The sequence below is a fragment of the Sciurus carolinensis genome, chromosome 13 (genome assembly GCF_902686445.1).
Source record: "Sciurus carolinensis chromosome 13, mSciCar1.2, whole genome shotgun sequence".
In the NCBI taxonomy this organism is placed as follows: domain Eukaryota; kingdom Metazoa; phylum Chordata; class Mammalia; order Rodentia; family Sciuridae; genus Sciurus; species Sciurus carolinensis.
This window is the reverse complement of record NC_062225.1, coordinates 24074409-24097109: the sequence shown is the minus strand read 5'-3', so window position 1 is coordinate 24097109 and position 22701 is coordinate 24074409. Positions and strand designations below refer to the sequence as shown.

General features: G+C 34.0%; 1 protein-coding gene across 4 annotated transcripts in view; it reads left to right on the top strand.

Annotated features, from left to right (window-relative positions):
• Nucleotides 1–22701, top strand: part of Exoc6b (exocyst complex component 6B) — a 579628-nt gene that overhangs the window by 275411 nt on the left and 281516 nt on the right. For all 4 annotated transcript variants that reach the window (XM_047523340.1, XM_047523341.1, XM_047523339.1 and 1 more), the window contains 3 exons: nt 12854–12937; nt 13326–13372; nt 14900–15020. In XM_047523340.1, the coding sequence (XP_047379296.1) occupies nt 12854–12937; nt 13326–13372; nt 14900–15020 (252 nt within the window). The remainder of the gene's footprint in view (nt 1–12853; nt 12938–13325; nt 13373–14899; nt 15021–22701) is intronic.

Here is a 22701-nt window from a genome sequence, read left to right as displayed (position 1 = left end):
TGATTCATTATTCTGTCTTTAACTCTTGGCTATCAAGACCGTTTAGTATCGGCTGAAGGATTCACAGAGAGAATAATGGATAAGAATAAATAACTCATAACGGACCCACGAAATTATTTGACAAAACTGCAAAAGCAATTCAGTTAATATTGCTGCAGTAGTTCAACATGCATAGACATGAACTAATGGTTACATTTTATATATTATATTAGCATGAGCTAATTGTTACATTTTATATAAAAGTTATTATTATAGTTTATACAAAACAGATCAGGGACTTAAGTGTAAAGCTCTAAAAATTTTCAGAAAATTAAGAGAAAATCTCCAGATCTGAAGGTAGGCAGAGAGTTCTTAGAATTCTAAAAACACTATTCATCAATGAAAAAGCTATATATACATGGTTTCATCAAAATTGAATACTTTTGCTTTCAAAAATACACTTCTAAGAGGACAAGAAGATAAACTAGAGTGGGAGAAAATATTTACAAATCATATAACCAACATTGGAGTATTATTTAGAATCTACAAAGGCTTTTCAAAATACAACAGTTAAAAAAAATAAAGCAAACAAAAACCAATCTACATAGGAAATGAGCAAAAGACCTGGAAAAACAATTAACAAAGTAAATATACACAGCACATAGCTGATGAAAAGGTGTTCAGTATCAGTATTCATTAGAGGAAATTAAATTCACACTGAGCTATCACTTACACTCCTATCAAAATCAGGACACCACCAAATGCTAGCAAGCATTTTGTGGAATGTAAAATGGTTTAGTCACACTGGAAAATAGTTTCTTAGAAAGTTAAACCTGCTCCCAGTGGCTCAGGAGGCTGAGGCAGGAGGATCACGAGTTCAAAGCCAGCCCCAGCAACTTAGCGAGATGCTAAGCAACTTAATGAGACCCTGTCTGTAAAATAAAATATTAAAAAAAAAAATGGTTTGGGGATGTGGTTCAGTGGTAAGCACCTCTGGGTTTGATCCATGATATAAATAAATAAATAAATAAACAAACAAATAAACAAACCTACAACTTCCATATAACTCAGCAGTAACACCCCTGAGTATTTATGCCAGAGAAATGAAAATTTAGTTCCTGCAGAAATCTATACACGAATGTTTGTAACAGCTTTCTTCATAATAGTCCCAAACTGGAAACATTTTAGATGTCCCTTAATAGGTGACTTGTTGAATAAACTGTGGTACATTCATACCATAGAATATTACTTAGCAATATGAAGGAAAGAGGGAAAGAATTATTGATATACACAACAACTTGGATCAATCTCAAGAGATTTATGCCAAGTGAAATAAACCAATCCCCAAAGGTAACCGACTGTGTAACATTCTTTTTTTTTTTTTTCCTCTCTCTCAGTTTTGAGGTACTGGGAATCTAGGGACATTTTACTACTGATCTACCTGCATAGTCATTTTTATTTTGATACAAGGTCTTGATAAAATGTTGAGGGGCTTGCTAAGTTGCTGAGACTGTCCTAGAACTCATGATCATCCTGCCTCAGTCTCCCTAGTTGCTGGGATTTCAGGTGTGAGCCTCCATCCCTGATTTAACATTTTCATTCTTAAAATGACGCAACTATAGAAATGGAGAACAGGTTAGTGGCTACCAGGAGTTAAGTAGCAGATAGGAGCAGAGGGCATTGGTTGTAACTGTAAAAAGGCAACTTGAGGGACCCTTGCAGTTTTGAAAATGTGTGCCTTGACTCTATCAATGTCAACATCCTGGTTGTGATGTGATGTTTTCTAAGATGTTTACCACTGGGGAACCAGGTAAAGAGCACGTGGGATCTGTGTCTATTGTTTTTTTTATAACTATATGCGATGTATAATTCTTTCATAATAGAAAGTTTAATTATAAGTTTGAGATAACAAAGTTAATTCAAATTTTAGTTTTCTTATTTTCTCTTATGTTCTTACATTATTTTCCAAATGTAGACCTAATATTGTCCACTTTGTCAGTTTTTAGATATTGTGCCTGTTTTTTCTGATCATCTGAATTTCAGAATGGACAGATTTATTTATTCTTAGATTCTAAATTTGCCTGTTTTTGTACAACGTCTGTTAATGGGGGAAAAGGCATAGATTTATTTATACAAAATTTTCCCAATCCAGACTTAACTATACAAAGGCTATTTTTTGTGTGTGTGTGGCAAACGTGATTTTGAAATGCAGGGAGGAACCATGTGTCTTTAATAAAACAGCCATTACATACATTTATATATCATAAAAATAACATGTATAACTCTCTCAGTTTATAAAGTACTTTGAACCTCAGATTCTGTGCTTTTTCTAGTATTAACTTTCTTGTATACATAGGAAGTCACTTAGAAGCTCTCTGCCTACTTCTTTTTGCATAAAATTCTTATGCTGTATCTTTGGTTCAAGTCCATACCTTTCATCGTGAGGACTATCAACAATCTCTTATTGCCTTCATCTGTAATATGATGGTATTTTTATTCACATTTTAAATGCCACATTTCCCTTTTTGACTGTTTAATAATTGTTCAGAGGCCCTAGTCATTTTGGCAACATGAAACAGATTAAGAGGTGTATCTGGGGAAGTTTGAACTTCCAAATGGTGACGTACCTTAGCACTTCAGAAGATAAACTGGCATGAGTTAGGTTTTAAGAGACTTACCTTTAAACTGGACAGTGTTAAATTGGGCATTTGAATAGTAACTTTGGAAAACTAATAACTTCGGGAATAGTTCTTTGGAAAAAATGTAAGAAAGCCCCATTTTGTTCACTCTCATTGATGGAATAACTCTTCTTGCTTATCATGTATAGACAATCGATTCTCTAATTTTTGGTGTCCCATTGTTGGGCAAGAAATTTGGTTTTGCTACCTTGCTCACATCCCTTAATAGTTCCTGGTATGTTAGAGACCTCTGAATAAAAGGATGGAACTTGGAATGGGATTATAATTTAAGTCATAGTGCTGTTTAAAAATAGTACAATAACTTGCTTTTTATTTGTTTTATGTTAAAAGTTATGTCATACAGTAAAATTTTCTTAGTGGCCTACAAATTGACTCATATTCTTTAAATAATTAGCACATAAGGTGCACAGTTACATAAAGATTGTTCAGAGTAGAGTTTCTCTAACTAAAGGGACACTTATTTTAAAAGTGAAATTCAAATCTTTCCCTGATCAATTGCCCTAATCATATAGGAAGTCTGTGTTTTTGTTCTAACCAGGTAGGTAAGTTGTAATTTTAAGCAGTTTGGTTTACTAAGCATGATTAAGACACCATTCCCTTTGAGGTTTACCCTTTCACTTTAAGGTACAACTGTTTATCATCTTGGGTCAAAGGTTATAAAAAGTAGTCATCAATTAAAGCTTTATTGGTTGTAATTGGTAATGCTATGAAAGGAGCCAGCTGAACTGAATCTGATAATAAAAGACTCTTTGTTAAAATATTTAATAAATTAACACTCTGTCTTGGAAGGGGGAAGCTAATTACAAAGGCCAAGATTGTTAATCATAATGTTTACTTTCTTCAAAAGGACATACTCAACTACTCCATATCATTAGACATCAGATTTCTTTCTTTTTCTGTTTTTAAATCCTGTAGATTGTGTCAGTCCCTGGAGGGGATGCTCTTCTGTGTCTCATGCTTGGGTATAGCAGAAGGAGGAAATGCCAAGACAAACACAGGTTATAAGGGCCATCTTAAAAATAAACAGGACTCTGTTAGAATGTCAAATTCCTCTGCTCATTTCAGTGAGGGTCAGAAGTTTATGTAGATTCATTTCTGTCGGCTATTTGTGTGATATCAAGAATTGGGGCATTTGGAAGTAATGACATTTTTAATGATAAATTATCTACCAGAGCAATTATCCTTTCCCCATTCATAGTTTATTTTCTTAACTGTTTTGACAATGTTGTAGCTCTGGAAATGTAGACATTTTTCAAAGTCCTGATATAGGTAAATGGAGCTGTAACACATACCTCCATGACTCTTGAATGACCCTGCCATGGGAACTCTCTGAATGGGCTTTTACATCTGGGAATTGAATGTTTCTAGGTTTAAGCAATAGGGGGCATCTTGGGTTTGTTCTTTCCACATGTTTCTGTAGTCTGATCTTTAGGGCAGTTCTAATGAAAGAAAATCCTGCTTTGGGCCTGCTGTGCAAATTAGCCATATGGTGAAGTGTAATATCCCGCTGAACATCATTATGGGGCCCTATGAAAAGTGCTCCCCTTTACACATGGAAGCAAATTAAAATAACCCTTTCAGTTTTTTTTCCCCCCCAAACTCTGAATAAACCTGTCTTCACTTGGATACTGTGATAGTTAAAAGGGAGTTCCAGCTGCAGTTAGGGTGGTGAAATTACAGGCTTTGCCCAAGACCAAATGGAAATATTGCTTCCTGTATGCAAAGCTGGAAGAACAATTGTGTGCGCTTCTCTTCTTCTATTCCCCTCCCTAGTTCTTTGTCCATGTGTCCTTAGTTGCTTCTTGGTCTGGGGTTATTTTCCATTATGTGATTGGTAAGAAGAATTCAGCCTCCTTTTCCATAGACTTCCTACCAACATCTGCCAGGAAAGGCCCACTAGATGAAGAGCTAGTTTACTCTAGGCCCTTACGATCTGTGGGGGGTTGGTTCCAGGACCCTCTGTGGAAACCAGACTCTGAATGCTTTAGTCCCATATATAAAATGACATGGAATTTGCGTGTAACCTATGCTTATTCTCCTGGATATTTTAAATGATCTCTAAACTAGTTGTATTACTGAATGTGATGTAAATCTATATAAATAGTTGTTATGCTGTGATGTTTAGGGAATAATGACAAGAAAAATAGAAAAATTCAATATAGAGGCAATTTGCATGTTTTTTGGCATATTTTCAATGCATAGTTGGTTGACCCTATAGATATGTAGGCCAATATACATAATGTACATTGTCACCTTTTATGATGAAAAGGAAATTCGTGGAAAGGTTTTTGATCTGGCCTCCCCCAACCCCCTACTGGGATTGCACAATCCTGACTTAATTGATTAATGTTTCACATTTGTAACCTATAGCTGCAGAATTTGGCTTTGAGCTTTGTTAGCTCTAAATTTTACCACTTTTACAGACAAAAACACAAAACCTCACTCATTGGCTTATTCTGGGTGGAGGTATTGTTCATGTTTCATTTTTTCATATCTAGACAAGTGCCTGGCCCATAGAGAATGATTCAGAGTTGTCATGTGTGTTTTTATTTTAATTTATAAACATTTATTCAATGGTAATGACATTTGTAAGGTTTTTTTGGGTAGTACTTGGGATTTAACCTAGGGACACTACCAGTGAGCTATACTCCAGCCATTCCTTTATATTCATTTTGAGACAGGGTTTTGCTACATTGCTGAGGCTGACCTTGAATGGGCAATCCTCTTGCCTCAGACTCCTCCTGAGTCACTGGGATTGCAGGCATGCACCATTGCACCCACCTGGTTCTGGCATTTATATGGCAAAGAAATACAGCATGTGTTTGATGAAAGGGAATTAGAACAGTGTTGTGGAGTAAAAGTGAGTCTTAACCAAATAATGATGTTGGAGAATACATTTTTCCATGCAAAGTTCAAAGAAAAGAGTACGTACAATTTGACCCTATTTGTATGTGTGTGTGTGTGGAGGGGTTGTATGGAATATCTATTGTGAAGAGGAAAAAAATCTACAAGAGAGTACACCAAAAAGTAAATAATAATTATCTCTATGTGATGGGATTATGATGGCTTTTATATTCTCTCTGCCCAAATTGTGCTTACTTTTACTTAAAGTCAGATATTTTACTTTTGTAATTAGTAATTATTTTAAAAGAGCTAGACATTATGGAAATGCAGCTACAAACAAAAGATTTTCAGAAGACAACTATTTCTAGAAGTGTGTTTTTTCCTGATAAAACTCAGTGTTAAGGTTAATGAACAGGGAAACAGCAGTAGCTTTTAGAGAACTTGATCATGAACTTGTTTACTTCCTACTTTAATATTAAATATTTAAATGAAATATGAATTTAGTAAATGAAATATCCAGAGAGTTGAAGAAGAGGTTAACAGAGCTTGGAGAATTTTTTTTTCCCCTCTCATTTTGGTATTAAATAAAAATATAGTATTACTGTTATAATTTCGCTCCTTTTACATAGTTTGTTTAGGTGAATGATAAGAAATTTGTTATGGAGGTATTTTTATAATAATACAGACTTTAGTATTTAGGTTAAATTTCAGATGGGATATACACATATAACATAGAAATTGTTAAACAAAACCTTACTAAACTTCTAAGTCTTTCTCTTAACTTTTACCAGAATATTTTAGATGCATAAAAATCCAAAAACATATAGCACTATTGACAAGTAAAGCTGATAATTAACATTTTGTCCTAATATGAATAAAATTTTCTCTTCACCGTTGGACCATTTGAATGGATCAAGAAATCTAATCGTTGAACAATGTGTGTTTTGCTGCTGTATACAGAATAAGCCTTTAAAATCAAAAGGCACTTTATCTCTTTCTCATTGTATTCCCTCTGACTTGCAAATGCATCCCTGAATTGGTGAGTATATTAGGATCTTAGCTCATTTGTGCTACTGTAACAAAATACCACTGGAAGGATACTTATAAGTAGTAACAATTTATTTCTCATAGTTCTGGAGACTGGGAAGTATAAGATCAAGGTGCTAGAAGGTTTGGTGTCTGGTGAAGGCTGCTCTGTGCTTCCAAGATGGTGCCTTGTTGCTGCATTCTCCAGAGGGAAGAATGCTGTGTTCTCAGCAGACTAGATGGCATAGATAACCTACTTCCATAGATTTTGGTATACATGGGGGTTTCCGGAGCTAATCCCTCCACTCTACTTAGAGCCAGTTGTAATGCCATTCAATTATACAGGTAGGAAGGTCCTATATTACCTGGTTTTCATTTACTTTAAAAAGTTCAGATTATTAAACACTGGGAACTACGTGGGAGAATGACTATATTTCATATGAACTTATTAGGCCAATTGTGAGACAGTGGAATTAGTTTTTTGATTTCTTTTGATGCAGCCTTGGACTAGGGCACATGAACTTGCTCTGAGTTGCTGATTCTATTAGGGATATTAGATCTATAGCCAGCTGAATGGTAAACTGGGCCAAAGGCAAATCACAAACTGAGCCTGGAGGAAAGTACTAGATCAAAAAGAGCAGTACTTTAGTCTTGTTCAAGATAGAGCAGGGGAAACAAAACAATACAGAGCAAAATGAGATCCAAAAAAACTTATTGAATAAAAAGGGTCTAGGAACATCATCCTAAAATCCATAGGTGACATAATTCCAAAAATGATTTTCTGTAGGAACCAAAAATAAATTCTTGAAAATTGTTTGGTGTGAAGAAGCTACAACCTCTATATTGTGATTAAGATGTAAGGTGTCTCCCAAAATCTCCTGAGTGAGACAATGCAAGAAAGCTGAGAGGTGAAATGATTGGGTTATGAGAGCCCTAACCTAATCAGTACATTAATCCTCTGACAAGGATTAACTGGGTGGTAACTGTAGGTGGTTAGGGTGTGGCTGGAGGAATTGGGTTCTTGGGGGTGTGCCTTTGGGGTTTTTATTTTGTCCTTATTGAGCAAAACTCTCTCTGCTTCCTGTTGTGATATCCTGAGCTGCTTTCCTCTGCCATATTCCACTATAAGGTTCTGCTTTACCTCAGGCCCTGTGGAATGGAGTAAGTGGTGTATAGATTGAGAACTCTGAAACTGTCAGCCCCCAAATAAATTTTCCTCCTTGAAATTGTTCTTGTTAGGTCTTCTGGACACAGCAGCAAAAAAAACTGACTAAAACACTGTGAAATAGGAATAAACTTTGAAAGAATAAATGGAGACAGAAAAACAACAGAATGACATAAATAGATTTCTAATTTTATTATAAGGAAATGATTTGCAGTAGCAGATAAAGTATAAATATAAAATAGAAACATTTTTACTTATTTATTTTTTAGTTGTATATGGAAACAATGGATTTATTTATTTTTATGTGGTGCTGAGGATCAACCCAGCACCTCACACATACTAGGCAAGCATTCTACCATTGAACTACAACTCCAGCACCTAAAACAGAAACTTTTAAAAGAAAATATAATTTATTCATACTTTTAATCCCTTATTTCAAGCAACTATATATTGAATGCCTGTTATGTGTCTGGCTTTGGTTGTATGGGCTGGGAATTCAATAGTGAAGAAGATAAACTGAAACTTGTTCTCACAGAACTTGCATCCCAATGAGAGAGAACAGACAATAAACAAATGGACAGCCTAATATCAAATGAAGATATGTACTATGCAAAGGATGAAAGGGGGTGATATATCAGACAAGAGTTTCAATTTTAAATTGAATAATAGAAGAGTCTTTTCTATGTGTGGAAGTTTTATTTGCATAACAAGATAGAGCCATGCATTTTCTCTCTGTCAGTGTCTTTGCTGGTCTTTTTGTACTTACATTGGATGGGCATTCCTTAGATTGTACTTTTTTCTTCTGTGACTTTGATTACTGTCTTTCTGCTTAAATTCTAAAATCTATTGTCTTTAGTCTTGTCCATTCTCCTAAGATGTAGACACCAATATTACCTGCTCCTAAAACCCTTGGTACTTGGAAGTGACTAACTGAATATTCCTCAAATAGAAGCTATCATTATCTGTCTTCCCAAATATAGTCAGCTCTCCTTAGTCATGGCCGTTATGTTCCATAAAGTCACCATGAACACTGAATTAGTGAGTACTCAACCATTGCTCTTAGGGGCTATGTGAGCTTCTTGTCACATATGCATTAGCTGATCCATGTATAACCTTGGTTTATAAATGTTTATGTTTAAAGATACCTTATTTTATATATTGTTGATTTATTATCATTGAGCTCAGCCACCAGCACTGTACTAACACTTGAATGAAGCGTTAAATGGTTTTCTCTGTAAATCACATCACAAGACTCTGAGCTAAGACAGCTTTTTAGTGCTATATTCGGGGTCAATTTTAAACAGCAAAATCACCAACAAAAAGCACAAAAATTCAAAAAACGTGGCACTGCATAGACCATGAAAATGATACTTGTTTACAGTATGAAAACTGAAACAAGAAGGCAGAGTGTTGCCTTATTTGACCTTAACTGGGAACATGTGCATTGAACAATTTAAATTTTTCAAAACTCTGCACATGGTCATGAATGACTGTGAAAGAGTGATGAGTATTTGTTTTGGAGTTACAGATAACTTTTAGCAAGTAGGCAAGTTTGCAAATATAGAATCTGTGAATAGTAAAGATTGACTGGGATATTCCTTCCCTTGTGTTCCTTCTCTAATGAAATGATACCACCATCAAACCAGTCTAGAAAGTTTGCATCAACCTTCTCTCCTTCCCACCTGATACCACCCATAGCCAGTCAATTACCAGGATGTATCTCCTAAATATATCTCAGATCTGACTGGTCCTTTAGAGTCGAATTTTCCCTTTCTTCCTTCTACTCTCTATATTACAACTTCCAAAATGTCTAATAAAACTTTTATTGTCATTAGAGTTTATGCCCAAATAATTGACAAAATCCTTCAATCTTACCTATTGTCATCCCTACTCCTTACACCCTGAAGTTCCAGCTGTGGAGAACTTCTCTCAAATTCACGAGATGTGTAATGCCTGGTTTTCTTTGAATCTCCTTGTCTCTACTAGGAACATTCTCTCCCTTTTCTCTTCACCTGGCCTACCCTTCTGACTCATTTTTCAATTAGGAGTATAAATGCCATTTTTTTCTGACACTCTGCCCCCAAGTAAATAACACACACACAACAGACACACACACCACTCCAGTGCATCGGATTCTGTAAGTTCATTTTAATGTAATTGTTTACTTGCCAGTCTTACATTGTACACTATAAATTCAATGAAGAAACCATTTTTGGTATCTATCACATGGTAAGTACTTAGGACATATTAAATGACTAGGTTTCCTGTGATATTAGTTGTGTTCATTATTGTGAACTCTTTGGAGCAGTGTAATACTAGTGATACTAAAATGGGAAAGGAACAGCCTTTCATTTACTTGTTTTTTTTTTTTTTAAATCTGTTTGCTTATGCCTTCCACAGCTTCTGAGTTTTTATCCTTGTTTGTTTGTTGTTTTTTTTAATGTTAGTGATTGAGAAAACTTGGGACTAAAGCAAAACCTCTGTAGTTCATCTAGTGACCTATTCGTGAATAGAGAAGCACTTCACTGGTTGGTTACTCAATTGGAATAGTCAAACATCTTCACAAATTTCACCTTTAAGCACTGAGTTGATGAAATTGGCAGAAGGAATAGAATAATCAAAAGTGAATTCATTTAGCATACACTAAGGAAAATTCAATTCATGTTTATAAATGTGGAAGCCAGACCTACTAGATAAATTGGTTCTTTCTTTTGTTTTTATTTTGTTGAAGAAATATTCGAAAGGCAAAACTGTATCCAGTTTGGAATTAAGTAGAGGTTCATGATTTGATTTCTGTATAGAATTTCACCGAATATATTTTCAATCATTGAAAACAAAAAAAGTCAAATTAATATATTATGGTATAATTAGAAAGAAGGCTTTCCCTAAATTCAGGTAAGTGTATCTTGGCTGCACAGCATGTTGAATATGTAATGTCACACTAGAATAATAAAGGTCCTTTAGGGCTGTTAATCTTAAAATGAAAAGCCCTTCAGTGTGTATGGAATGTAATTGACATTTAATAATACCACTATGCTGTGACATGGTGACAAGTGGAGAACTTCAACAAACCAAATAGCAGTTTCCACTTCTTACTTCTTAAATAGAATCATTTGCTTCCTCACTGACTTATGGATGAAGGAAACCTTGAAATAACTGTCCTAATATTTGGTTTCATTTTATAGGCAGAAAAACTTAAGTGTATACAGTTATAATCAAGTTAGCATTTTAAGACCTTTGTTTTTAAGCTCTGCTAGGGCCCAACAAACCATGACCCATGGACCAATTGGACCTGTAGTTTTTACATTTTTAAAATCAAAAGAAAAGTAATATTTCATGACAGGTGAAAATTATACGGAGTTTTTATTTTACTCTTCACAAATTAGAGTTTTTTGGAACTTAGCCACACTCAAGTCATTTATGTATTATCTGTGGCTGCTTTTATATTATAAAGAATATACTTGAAATTGTTTGCCCACCATCCTAAAATATTTACTGTCCTCCCCTTTACAAAAAAGTGTTCACCAACCCCTGAGCTATAGAAGTGTGTTTGCATGATTTAGTATGTTAAGTGAACTATTTCAATTTATGACCAATTTAATAATAAAACAAGTCTTGTTGAAAAAGTTCTTGAAATTTTTAGGAAAGTGGTGGATATTTAATGAGTTTATTGTATATTACCTGGGTTGGGCAGGACTTTCCACTTTTATCATTGATTTCATCTTATTAATTTTTTTCAAAAATAAGTACTTACATACATATATTCTTTATCAAACACCATTCTAAGAGCTTTCAAACTCTTCTAAATGCTCATGATAACTATGTGAACTTGGCATCTCTACAAATGAGAAAACCACAGCATGCATATAAGTGAAAGTTAAATAAATAGTGGAAGGGAAATTATACAGCTATTTATAGCAATTTACAGCTAGTAAGGGGCAAAGTCACAATTTGAATGTAATCACCATGTTCCAAAGTCGGTGCCCTTTACGACTATGGCAAGCTGTTTTTTTCTTTCTACTTTACTTATTTGGAAAAGCCTTGGATTAATATTAGAATTTTTTCATAAGGGGGGCATGACATTTTAAAAACTTTGAGCTGCTATAACAAAATACCGCAAACTAGGTGGCTTAAAACAAGAGAAATATTTTCTGTCCCTATTTTGGAGGCTTGGAATCCAGAATTCAAAGCATCAGCAGGGCCATGCTCCCACTGAGACTCTGGGTAGAATCCTTCCTCGCCTCTTTATAGCTTCTGCTGGTGGCCAGTCTTAGGTGTTCGTTGGCTCGCAGCTGTGGAATTCCAGCTTCTGCTTCTCCTCACATCTCCCCGTGTGTTTCCCTATGTGTCTTTGCTTCTGTTCTTCTAAGGACACCACACATATTGTGTTAAGGCAGATCCTACACTAGTATGGCCACACCTTAATTTAACTATTTACATCTTCAGTGGCACTACTTCCAAATAGGGTCACATTCCAGTTTGCTGGGAAGTACATACATTTGGAGGGAGACATTCTTCAACCCAATACAGTCATGAATATAGTGCTTTTCTGCCAGGTTTTGTTCTCTAAGCACCTTTCGTTTTAAGTTCAGTAACTGTAAATGAAAAGTAGAACTTGTGCATCAAAAATATTCAGGGATTTGTTTCTCCTCCTCCTCCTCCCCATTTAATTCTATGCTACATTATATCCAACTGGGAAGATGGATTTATTCTTCTCAGTTTCTACCTTTTTCCCACTTTTTTGACCCTGTGCTTCTGATTCATTTGAAGGCTGGTTTTATTCTGGGCACTTTTCTTCTGGCATGTTCTGTGAGTTTTTAACAGATATTTTCTTACCTGTAACCAAAACCTACAGGAAAGCAGGTTTGTCTTATTTTTGTGAATCTGTAGTAATTGACTCAGAAACCAGCCTTGGTGTGCTTGTGATTGAGTTTTCACCCTTATAAATTAATTGTAAATAAGGTTCAATAAATGGTTACAGTTATTTTTATTTTCTATGATTACTACTATTGTTAAAACAGCACATTTTAAGAAATGTTGTGCTGTCTCAAATTCCAGACCTAGAACCTCCTCTTCTTTTTGCCTGGAATCCAAGAGTAATCCAACTGTGATAACTTATATTCTTCTGTTTATCTTACAGGGTGCCCGGGAAACATTTGAGAACTACTACCGAAAGCAGAGGCGAAAACAGGCCCGCTTGGTGCTCCAGCCTCCATCTAACATGGTAGGATTACCGCTTTCATTTTCCACATTTTCCCTTTTCTTCTCTGGTATCTTTCAATTTTGTGTGTGAGTGTGAGAGAGAGAGTGTGTGTGTGTGTGTGTGTGTGTGTGTGTCTGTGTGTCTGTGTGTCTGTGTGTCTGTGTTTCTGTTTACTCTTACTCTGAGACCATTTTTGGTGGATTTGGGTTGCAGTAAGAATAGCAACTACATTGACTTCGGCATGTTAGCCTTTGTTCTAATACTAGATATGTATTGTCTCATTTTATTCTCACTATAATTATGTAAGATAATTATATAAATAAGGGAACTCAATTTCAAGATATAACTGATTTTAACTTTGTCTTAATGTAACAAAAGAGAAACAATAACTTTGTTTTCTTTGTTGCAGCATGAAACTTTAGATGGCTATAGGAAGTATTTTAATCAAATTGTAGGGTAAGTATATATATATAATTATATAAATATATTTAAATTCACATACTTTCAATACATAGATTTATGAGACTTGGAAAAATAAATCAGATTTTTCTTGGGAAATTTTTTGTTTTTCCCTTTAAAATTCTCAAGAGGACAAATTTATTTTTTATTTCCTTGTGATTTAAAAGGAACACCATACTGGCTTTGACATTATATTGTTGGAGGACACTTTTTGAATTATAATTTTAATATACTTGATATTTTGTTCTCTATTCTTGGTAATGGAAGCAAATACTCAGTGAAAGTTAGCAAACTTATTCCAAAAGGGCCAGAGACTAAACTATTTTAGGTTGAGTAGGCCACATGAAATGCCACTGCTCTTCAGCTCCATCACAGTCCAAAAGTAGCTATGGATGATATGTAAGTGATCAAGCATGGATGTGTTCCAGTAAAAAGTCTTCATAAAAACAGACAGTGGGCCAGGATTATAGTTTGCTGCCTTCATCCATAGTACATACAGTAATATGGAATGATATGTCCCATATAAACGTCCCAAGTACGTATAGGTTGCTTGTTCTAATTGTAAAATAATAACTGCAATTAAAAGAAAGGGAAATAAATTGGATTCTTCCATCAAGTTTCTTTCTTCCTTTATAAAATCAGATTTAGATAGTTTTAGCATAATTATGACTAAAATATTATAAAACTCTCTAATAAAGAATTGCTTTAGTGCCTGAACATTTAGGTAACCAAAACCACAACAAGGATGTTAAATAAGTTTGCTTTTTACAAAACCTTTTTAATACTTTGATGAGAAAAATCTACATAAATGGAATTATTTTGATATATTATGTTCTTAAAAGGGTGTATATGTCAGCTTTCATTCTCTCTTTAAAATCTATTCGTTTCTTGAAATGTATTGATGATCTGCTTTTAAAAAATTTATTCAAATTAGCTTTTGGAATGAAATTTACCAAATTATGCTACGTACATATATGAATGCACCAAGTAAATTCTACCTTTCTGTATAATTAAAATTATTTTAAAAATAGAAGGAATACCAGTGGAACAGAGGAAGGCAAACAGTGGGAGGGAGGAAGAGAGGGAAAGAGGAAGGACGGGGGACTGAAATGGAGCAAATTATATTCCATTCATATATGATTATGTCAGAATGAACCCCACTATCACATATAGCTATAATTCACTAATAGAAACTTTGAAAAATTATGTATTATTAAAAAAAGAGAAATTAGCCTTCATTACTTAGAAATAGTTTCTTTCATTTTAAATAGTGGGATAACATGGTTAATATTTTATAGAAATAGAACTCCATTTTCTGGAGAAGTGATTAAGAGGATATGATCATGGGACATAATTATGCGTCTAAGAAGTCATTTAATTTATAATACTGAAAACTTTCTTTGAGAAAAAAATGAGTATTAATGTTGAATTTGAGGCCAGCTCTTAATATTCTTCAAAACCTAGAGATAGTAATCAGACTGCAATTTTTGACAGTTATGCTCTGTTTTTTCTCCTCAATCTTAGCTTTTTTGTGGTTGAAGATCACATTTTACATACAACCCAGGGCTTAGTGAATAGAGCCTACATTGATGAACTGTGGGAAATGGCACTTTCAAAAACCATCGCAGCACTCCGTACCCACTCGGTATGTAAGATGCCCTAGAGAACTTTGTATTTAGAGCTGATTATTTATGTACTATTCAGTGTTTTACTCCTTTAAAATCAACATATGTGTCTTTGGACTCATGTATTTGGAGCAATATATGTCCTTCAAAAACATGGGAAGTAGCCTGTTCAATTTGGCATTTTCTCTAATACTGAGCTCAATTTTGTAGATGCTCTTTGCAAAAAAATAAAATAGCATCTAACATCTATTGATTGTTTTCTGTGTGTAAGGCATTGTTCTGTGTATTTTATATACACTGTCTTATTTTATCCACATTACAACCATGTAAACATAGGTATTATTAATATATATATCCTATAGTGTAGGGCACTGGCCTCAGAGAAGTCAGGTAATCAGCTTTAGGTCACATAATAAGAGATGGAACATGAATTCAAACCTGAACAGAGCCCATGTTCTTAGCTTCTACTTTATATTGTCTTCTACAATATCATTAATATTATAAACCTGATTTGGAGTTCATAGTTCTACTGTTATTTTTTGAAGAAAAAGTTTATAACATACCAGGATGTCTAATTATCAATTTCCATATAGCATGAATTTTTGGTGATAATGTAGCATGAATTTTAGGTAGAGAATGCTGGTTTTGAATTAATTACTTACTCATTCTTTCAGTATATTTTTAATATTGATTACATGTTTGAAATTATAAAAAAGAGAGAGAAAATCTTTACTCTCAAAAGTTGTATTTTACTTGGAGATACCCAGACAGATAAACAAGAGTATCAGGCAGTGCAAATGCAGTACAGACAATTAAACAGTGATAGATTAGGGCAACAGGGTACTTGCTTTTGATTGGTTGATAAGAAGTGGCATTCTGAGATCATAATATTATGGAGTCATCATTTATGCAAAGATCAGTGAACAGTAATTTGGGGCATAAATAATAAGTAGGATAAAGGCTTTTATGTATATAATGTTTGAAGAATGATAGTGATAAGTCAATAACTAGACAATTTAGCATTTAAAATTTTTTATGAAATGGCCCTACTATCCATCTATTTGTTGTAACTTGAAAGGATCATTATCCATGATCTTGCAGGTCTCCTTATCTAATTCATCAGGAAGTGTTCCAAATACAGAAACAACCGCATGCAAAATCTATAGTGTAGCTGGGAGTTCGGCTCATTGGTAGAATGCTTGCCTAGCATGTATAAGTTCCTGGGTCCAATCCCCAGCAACACACACACACAAACATGCATCCAAACACAAATATTAAAAATTTATAGTTGAAGGGAGTATATCCCTTTCAGAGAACTGAAAGAAGTTCAGGGGGGATAGAACCTAGAAAGCTAGGAAGTAAGTATGGAGAAGAAAGTAGGTACTATATTATTTAGGACCTTTTTGAAGTGGGATAAATGAAGGAAGGGAGGAGGGAATGGGGGATGGTTGGACATGGGAGCAGGGTTAATTGGAGTGAAATTATCAGATTTCGTTTTAAATACATTATTTTGACCAAAGTATGGATAGTGGATGAGGGGAAAAAATGAAGAGAACAATTAGTAGGCTAGTCTAGTATTCCAGACAAGAGGTGGTAAGAACCTGGATGAGAGTAGATATGGTGATATGTTGACAAATTCTAGAGATTTGATATTTTTAAGAGTTGAGATTTAATTTTACTTTTTGATGGATTAGATATGAGAGGTGAGAGGGAATAAGGTATCAAGGTAATGCCTAGGCTTATACAGTCAACTGTAAAGGGAAGAGATTTAATTTCTTCATAGTTTTGGAAACTTTAGTCCATTGCTTCAGGCCTGTGGTGGCACCGTAATTCCATTGTAGCAACAGTGCCCTGGGAGGAAACCCATTCACCTCTTGGCCAGAAAGGAGAGGGAAGGAGGGAGGGGAAGAGAAAAGAGGAGGAGGAGAAGCGGGAGACGACCTGACCTTTATTTCATATTTTAACAGACTTTAAAATATTTTATTATCTCCTAACCAAGCCTAGATGTTAACTTTCAATCTGAACTGTTAACTCAGTGTGATTGATATTGTAAATACTGTTTCTTAGTTTCATGTGTCTTTTCTCTGCTTTCCTGCAGCTTTTTTTTTTTTTTCTAATTTTTTCTGCAGCTTTTTAGGAGATCTAAAATTTTTATATAGTTAAATTGATGTTTTACTTTGTAAATTATATCTTCTTTATTCCAAAGAATATGTCATTATTTGTCTGTATTTGAGTTTAGTTCTTCTGTAGTTACCTTTTCTTACATATATATCACAAACATAAAAATGTTTATTTTAGCACCAGGTATGAGATTGGCTTCCATCTTTATTTTGAAAATGACTCGTCATTTCCTATAACATTATTGTAATTATCTATTGTCTTACTCAACTTGGGCTGTTCTAACAAAATACCATAGACTGCTGGATTAAACAATAGAAATTTATTTTTTCACAGGTCTAGAGAATGAAAATTGGATATTTGGGTGCCAACATGTTTGGTTCCTGGTGAGAGCTCTCTTGGTATACCCGATGACTGCCTTTTGCCTGTCAGCAGTTCAGCTGTTGGCCTTTACTCAGTGTGTGCTTTCAGGCAGGGGGAGAGAGAGAGAGAGAGAGAGAGAGAGAGAGAGAGAGAGAGAGAGAGAGAGAGAGAGAGAAAGAAAGAGAGAGAGAGAGAGAGAATGATTTCTCATGTCTCCTCTTTTTATAAGGAAACCAATCCCATTGGATTGGGGTCTTACCTAATCACCTCATTTGGCATTAATTACCTTCAAAGTTCCCTTCCCCACATATCGCCCCAGGATAGATTAGGACTTAAACATAGGAATTTAGGGAGACACAATATCCAGTTCATAACTGAATCCTGCCCTTTATGTATTTTGAAGATCACTTTTTATCATATAATAAAATATGTCTTTTCTAGATTGAATGATTTATTCCCCACTTTCCTTGAGCCAATAAACACTGTTATAATTATTATATTTGATATTATATGGTTTAATTTCTTATTGGGCATGCATACCCTTTTAAATCTTTTAAAAATACAATAATTATTTATCCTTTTCTTCTCGGTTAGCTCGAGAATGAAGAATCAGTCTATTATATCCCTTCTACCCTGTGTACTCCTTTACACCAAATTTGGGATATAATTTCATTGTGCAATAAATCTATAAATTAAAATGGATATAATTGATATGGGGTTCCTGCAATCAGTACAGGTACTGAGGAACAACTGCACAAAAACTAAAAACCATTGAATTATACATTTTAAATGGGAAAGCTGTACTGTATGGGAATTATATGTCAACAGAGTTATTAAAAAATAATTCAGCATTTCACAGATTGACTCACTGAACCATTTTATCCATCAAGAGACAAAATGATTGGTGCCACAGATGCTAATTGTATTTCACTACATCTGAGTGATTATTTGTCCATAAAAAATGTTATACAGGGCAGGGGATATAGCTCAGTTCATAGAGTGCTTGCCTATCAATCACAAGGCCCTGGTTTCAATCCCCAGCACCACCAAAACAAAAAACAAAAAATGTTATACATTTCTATTCCAGTTATCTATGTGACCATTAAAATTACCTTTTTCTGATTGAATTATTAGTATAGGTTGAACTATTTTGAAAGAAAAAACATTTCATGTATTAATATATGCAGTATTCTCAGTGCTGATTTCAAACATGGTAAATGTTTATACAGTGCATCTCACTTAGAAATGTACCTCGCAGAAATAGAGCAAGCAATTATGAAATTCATCTGGAAGAATAAAAAACCTAGAATAGCTAAAGCAATCCTCAGTAGCAAGAGCGAAGCAGGGGGTATTGCAATACCAGATCTTCAACTCTACTACAAAGCAATAGTAACAAAAACGGCATGGTATTGGTACCAAAATAGACAGGTAGATCAATGGTACAGAATAGAGGACATGGACACAAACCCAAATAAATACAATTTTCTCATACTAGACAAAGGTTCCAACAATATGCAATGGAGAAAAGATAGCCTCTTCAACAAATGGTGCTGGGAAAACTGGAAAACTATATGCAATAGAATGAAACTAAACCCCTATCTCTCACCCTACACAAAACTCAACTCAAAATGGATCAAGGACCTCGGAATCAGACCAGAGACCCTGCATCTTATAGAAGAAAAAGTAGGTACAAATCTTCAACTTGTTGGCTCAGGATCAGATTTCCTTAACAGGACTCCCATAGCACAAGAAATAAAAGCAAGAATAAACAACTGGGATAGATTCAAACTAAAAAGCTTTCTCTCAGCAAAGGACACTATCAGAAATGTGAAGAGAGAGCCTACAGAGTGGGAGAATATCTTTGCCAACCATACCTCAGATAGAGCGCTAATTTCCAGAATCTATAAAGAACTCAAAAAACTCTACACGAAGAATACAAATAATCCAATCAACAAATGGGCTAAGGAAATGAACAGACACTTCACAGAAGAAGATGTACAAGTAATCACCAGATATATGAAAAAATGTTCAACATCCCTAGTAATAAGGGAAATGCAAATCAAAACTACCCTAAGATTTCATCTCACCCCAATTAGAATGGCGATTATCAAGAATACAAGCAACAATAGGTGTTGGCGAGGATGTGGTGAAAAAGGAACACTCATACATTGCTGGTGGGGTTGCAAATTAGTGCAACCACTCTGGAAAGCAGTGTGGAGATTCCTCAGAAAGCTTGGAATGGAAACACCATTTGACCCAGCTATCCCACTCCTTGGCCTATACCCAAAGGACTTAAAATCAGCATACTACAGAGATACAGCCACATCAATGTTCATTGCTGCTCAATTCACCATAGCCAGATTGTGGAACCAACCTAGATGTCCTTCAGTTGATGAATGGATAAAGAAACTGTGGCATATTTATACAATGGAATATTACTCCGCAATGAAGAATGATAAAATTATGGCATTTGTAGGCAAATGGTCGAAATTGGAGAATATCATGCTAAGTGATATAAGGCAATCTCAAAAAACTAAAGGACGAATGATCTCGCTGATAAGCGGATGAGGACATATAATGGGGGGTGGGAGGGGCTAGCATTAGGTTTAGGGTTAGGTTTAGAGTTAGGCTAAGGAGAGCAGTAAGAATGAAGGAAAGAAGGACTGTGTAGAGGGAAAAGAGGGGTGGGAGGGGTGGGAGGGGTGGGAGGGGTGGGGGGGAGGGGAAAAATATAATAAACATCATTACCCTATGTAAACGTAAAAAAAAATAAATAAATAAATTAAAAAAAAAAAAAAAAAAAGAAATGAAATTTAGCAATACATTCTGTCTCTGACTTTTTCTAGTTACATTCAGGATTTTTCAGTATTATAGTGATGCAAAGGTGATATGAATTCATTAGATACTGTACTTCAAATATGGGAGTTTTAACTTTCCTGGGCTATCATGGGTGATATGATAGTTTCTTAGAATACTAGATAGTGACATTTAAAATAAATACACCATAAATTTATGATAAATTCTCTCAGTAAATTATGAAAAAAGAATTTGATTTAACTTAATGTGATAAAAGCCATTCTCAAAAACCTGTAATATATTTAATTACTATTAGTTCTATTTTTGTATTGTACTTGAAGTCATTTGCAGTGTTGTAAGGACAACAAAATAAGTAAAAAGTGTAAATTTTTGAGAAGAAAAAAAGCTTGTCATTTTTGCAGATATGATTTGATACATTGAAAATTCAAAGGAATTAACAAAAATTATAATTAATAGATGGGTTTACTAAGATTCTTGGATTAAAAAAATCATCATATAGAATTTCTCATGTTTTTATAAATCTGGAATAAAGTTGAAATATTTTAAATTTGAAAGACAAAATTTATACAATAGCATAAGTAAGAATTAGTTGGAAATATATCTAACAAAAGATACTCAAGATCACCATGGAGAAAAATTTTAAAACTATTGAGAGACAAATTAATGAAGATCAACATAGAACTGAGAGACACACCATGTTCATTAATAGTAAGAGTTATTATTATAAAGGTATTAATTCCTTTAAGATTTTTCAGTAGATCTTGTTTAATGGCAACCAAAATGCCAATAGTTTTATTATTGGGAGGATGGGTACCTTATGACCTGAGTGTAATCTTTTTTTAAGCCAGTGCAAAAGCCAAGAGCAAATAAGAGACCTAAAACTGCTCAAAAATAAAGTCTATTAATTAAAAAAATACAAACAAATAAAAAAGTAAGGAAAGACATGAGAATGATTATCATCAAAGTCAGAAAGTTGTTTCTGTGACTAAGGAGGATGAAGTTGTGATTAAAGTCCCCAAGAGGGTCTGACATACTGCTGGGGTTGTGTTTTGTTGGACTGGCAAAATTGTACATACAGGCTTTATTCATTTTTGTTTATGTATACTATATTCATAATTTTAAGAAATATAGGAAAGAGGGAAATGGTGAAAACAGGCCAAAGAAGTTTAAATCCAAAATAAAACAGGGATTCTTTGAAATTTATGTCTATCAGCAAAATTCAATTCAAATATTAAATGGAGAAGCAAGAGCAAGATGTGAGCAAGAAGATGACATCAAATGTATGTTCCAAGATATAGGACAAAGACACAGAGAAATGGAAATACAAAAGGAAAACTAAGAAACATGGATATTGATATAGACTATGGGATATATTTGTTAAGAGATTTAGAAAGAAAAGATAGTGATAAATGAGGGGAGTATAATAATAAAATAAGAGAAAAAAATTTTCCTGTAGTAAACAAAACCAGATTCTTGAGGTTGAAAGGATTAAGGGTCAAGCAGATAGATGACAGGAGACAAATTTTTATATCTGATCCTTTATGTTTTAGTTGGAGAGCAAAAGAAACCCGTTTTCAAAAATGAGGATTCATGGTTTACTTTTATCCATCCTATCTTTGAAAGATTCTTATTGGTCTTCTGCAAAAATGAGAAGGAAATCCAAAATATAAAATGAAATCAGATTAAATAAATTATGTGCCAAAAATGAGTACCACTCATAGAGTTGTAATCCACATAACTAAATATTTGACTAGTTGTAATGTTTAATGATATTAATAATTCATGCAAAAGGAGAGAGATCATGTTCAAAAATATTTTAGTGAAGACTTAGATTAAGAGTGGACAGAAAGGATATAAGTTATTAAGCACTATAACATCATTAAAATGTTCTTATATAATAGAAACATGAAAAAAAATTTAAAAAGAAATCATTGTATATAGAAAATTTAAAATGGCATGACTTGAATGGGTCCTAATATGTCATTTGTCCCAAGAAATGTCAAAGAGTTAGGAAATTTTATAGTATGATTACTAGGATGTAGTCATAAATTAATAATAAAGGAAAAGGGAAAACTGAAATGGCAATATGACAGGAGGCAAATAGGATTGAAGTTAAAGAAACTCAAGTGGAAGAAAGAAGGAATATTTTATTGTTAGGTTTATTATTATTATTATTATTTACTATTTTATTATTAGTTTTAACCTATCAAAAAGACAAGAGCTCTTTATAAAGAGCAAAATCTGTTTGTAACAAGAGAAACTGACAGACCTCATAATTGGGGGAAATTCATCATACCTCTTTTAGGAACTGAGATCAAGTATAGCAAAGTAACAATGATAACAGAAAAATCTGAATATCTAAAATCAATGAATGTTAAAAATAGTATAATTTTTTTATCCTAC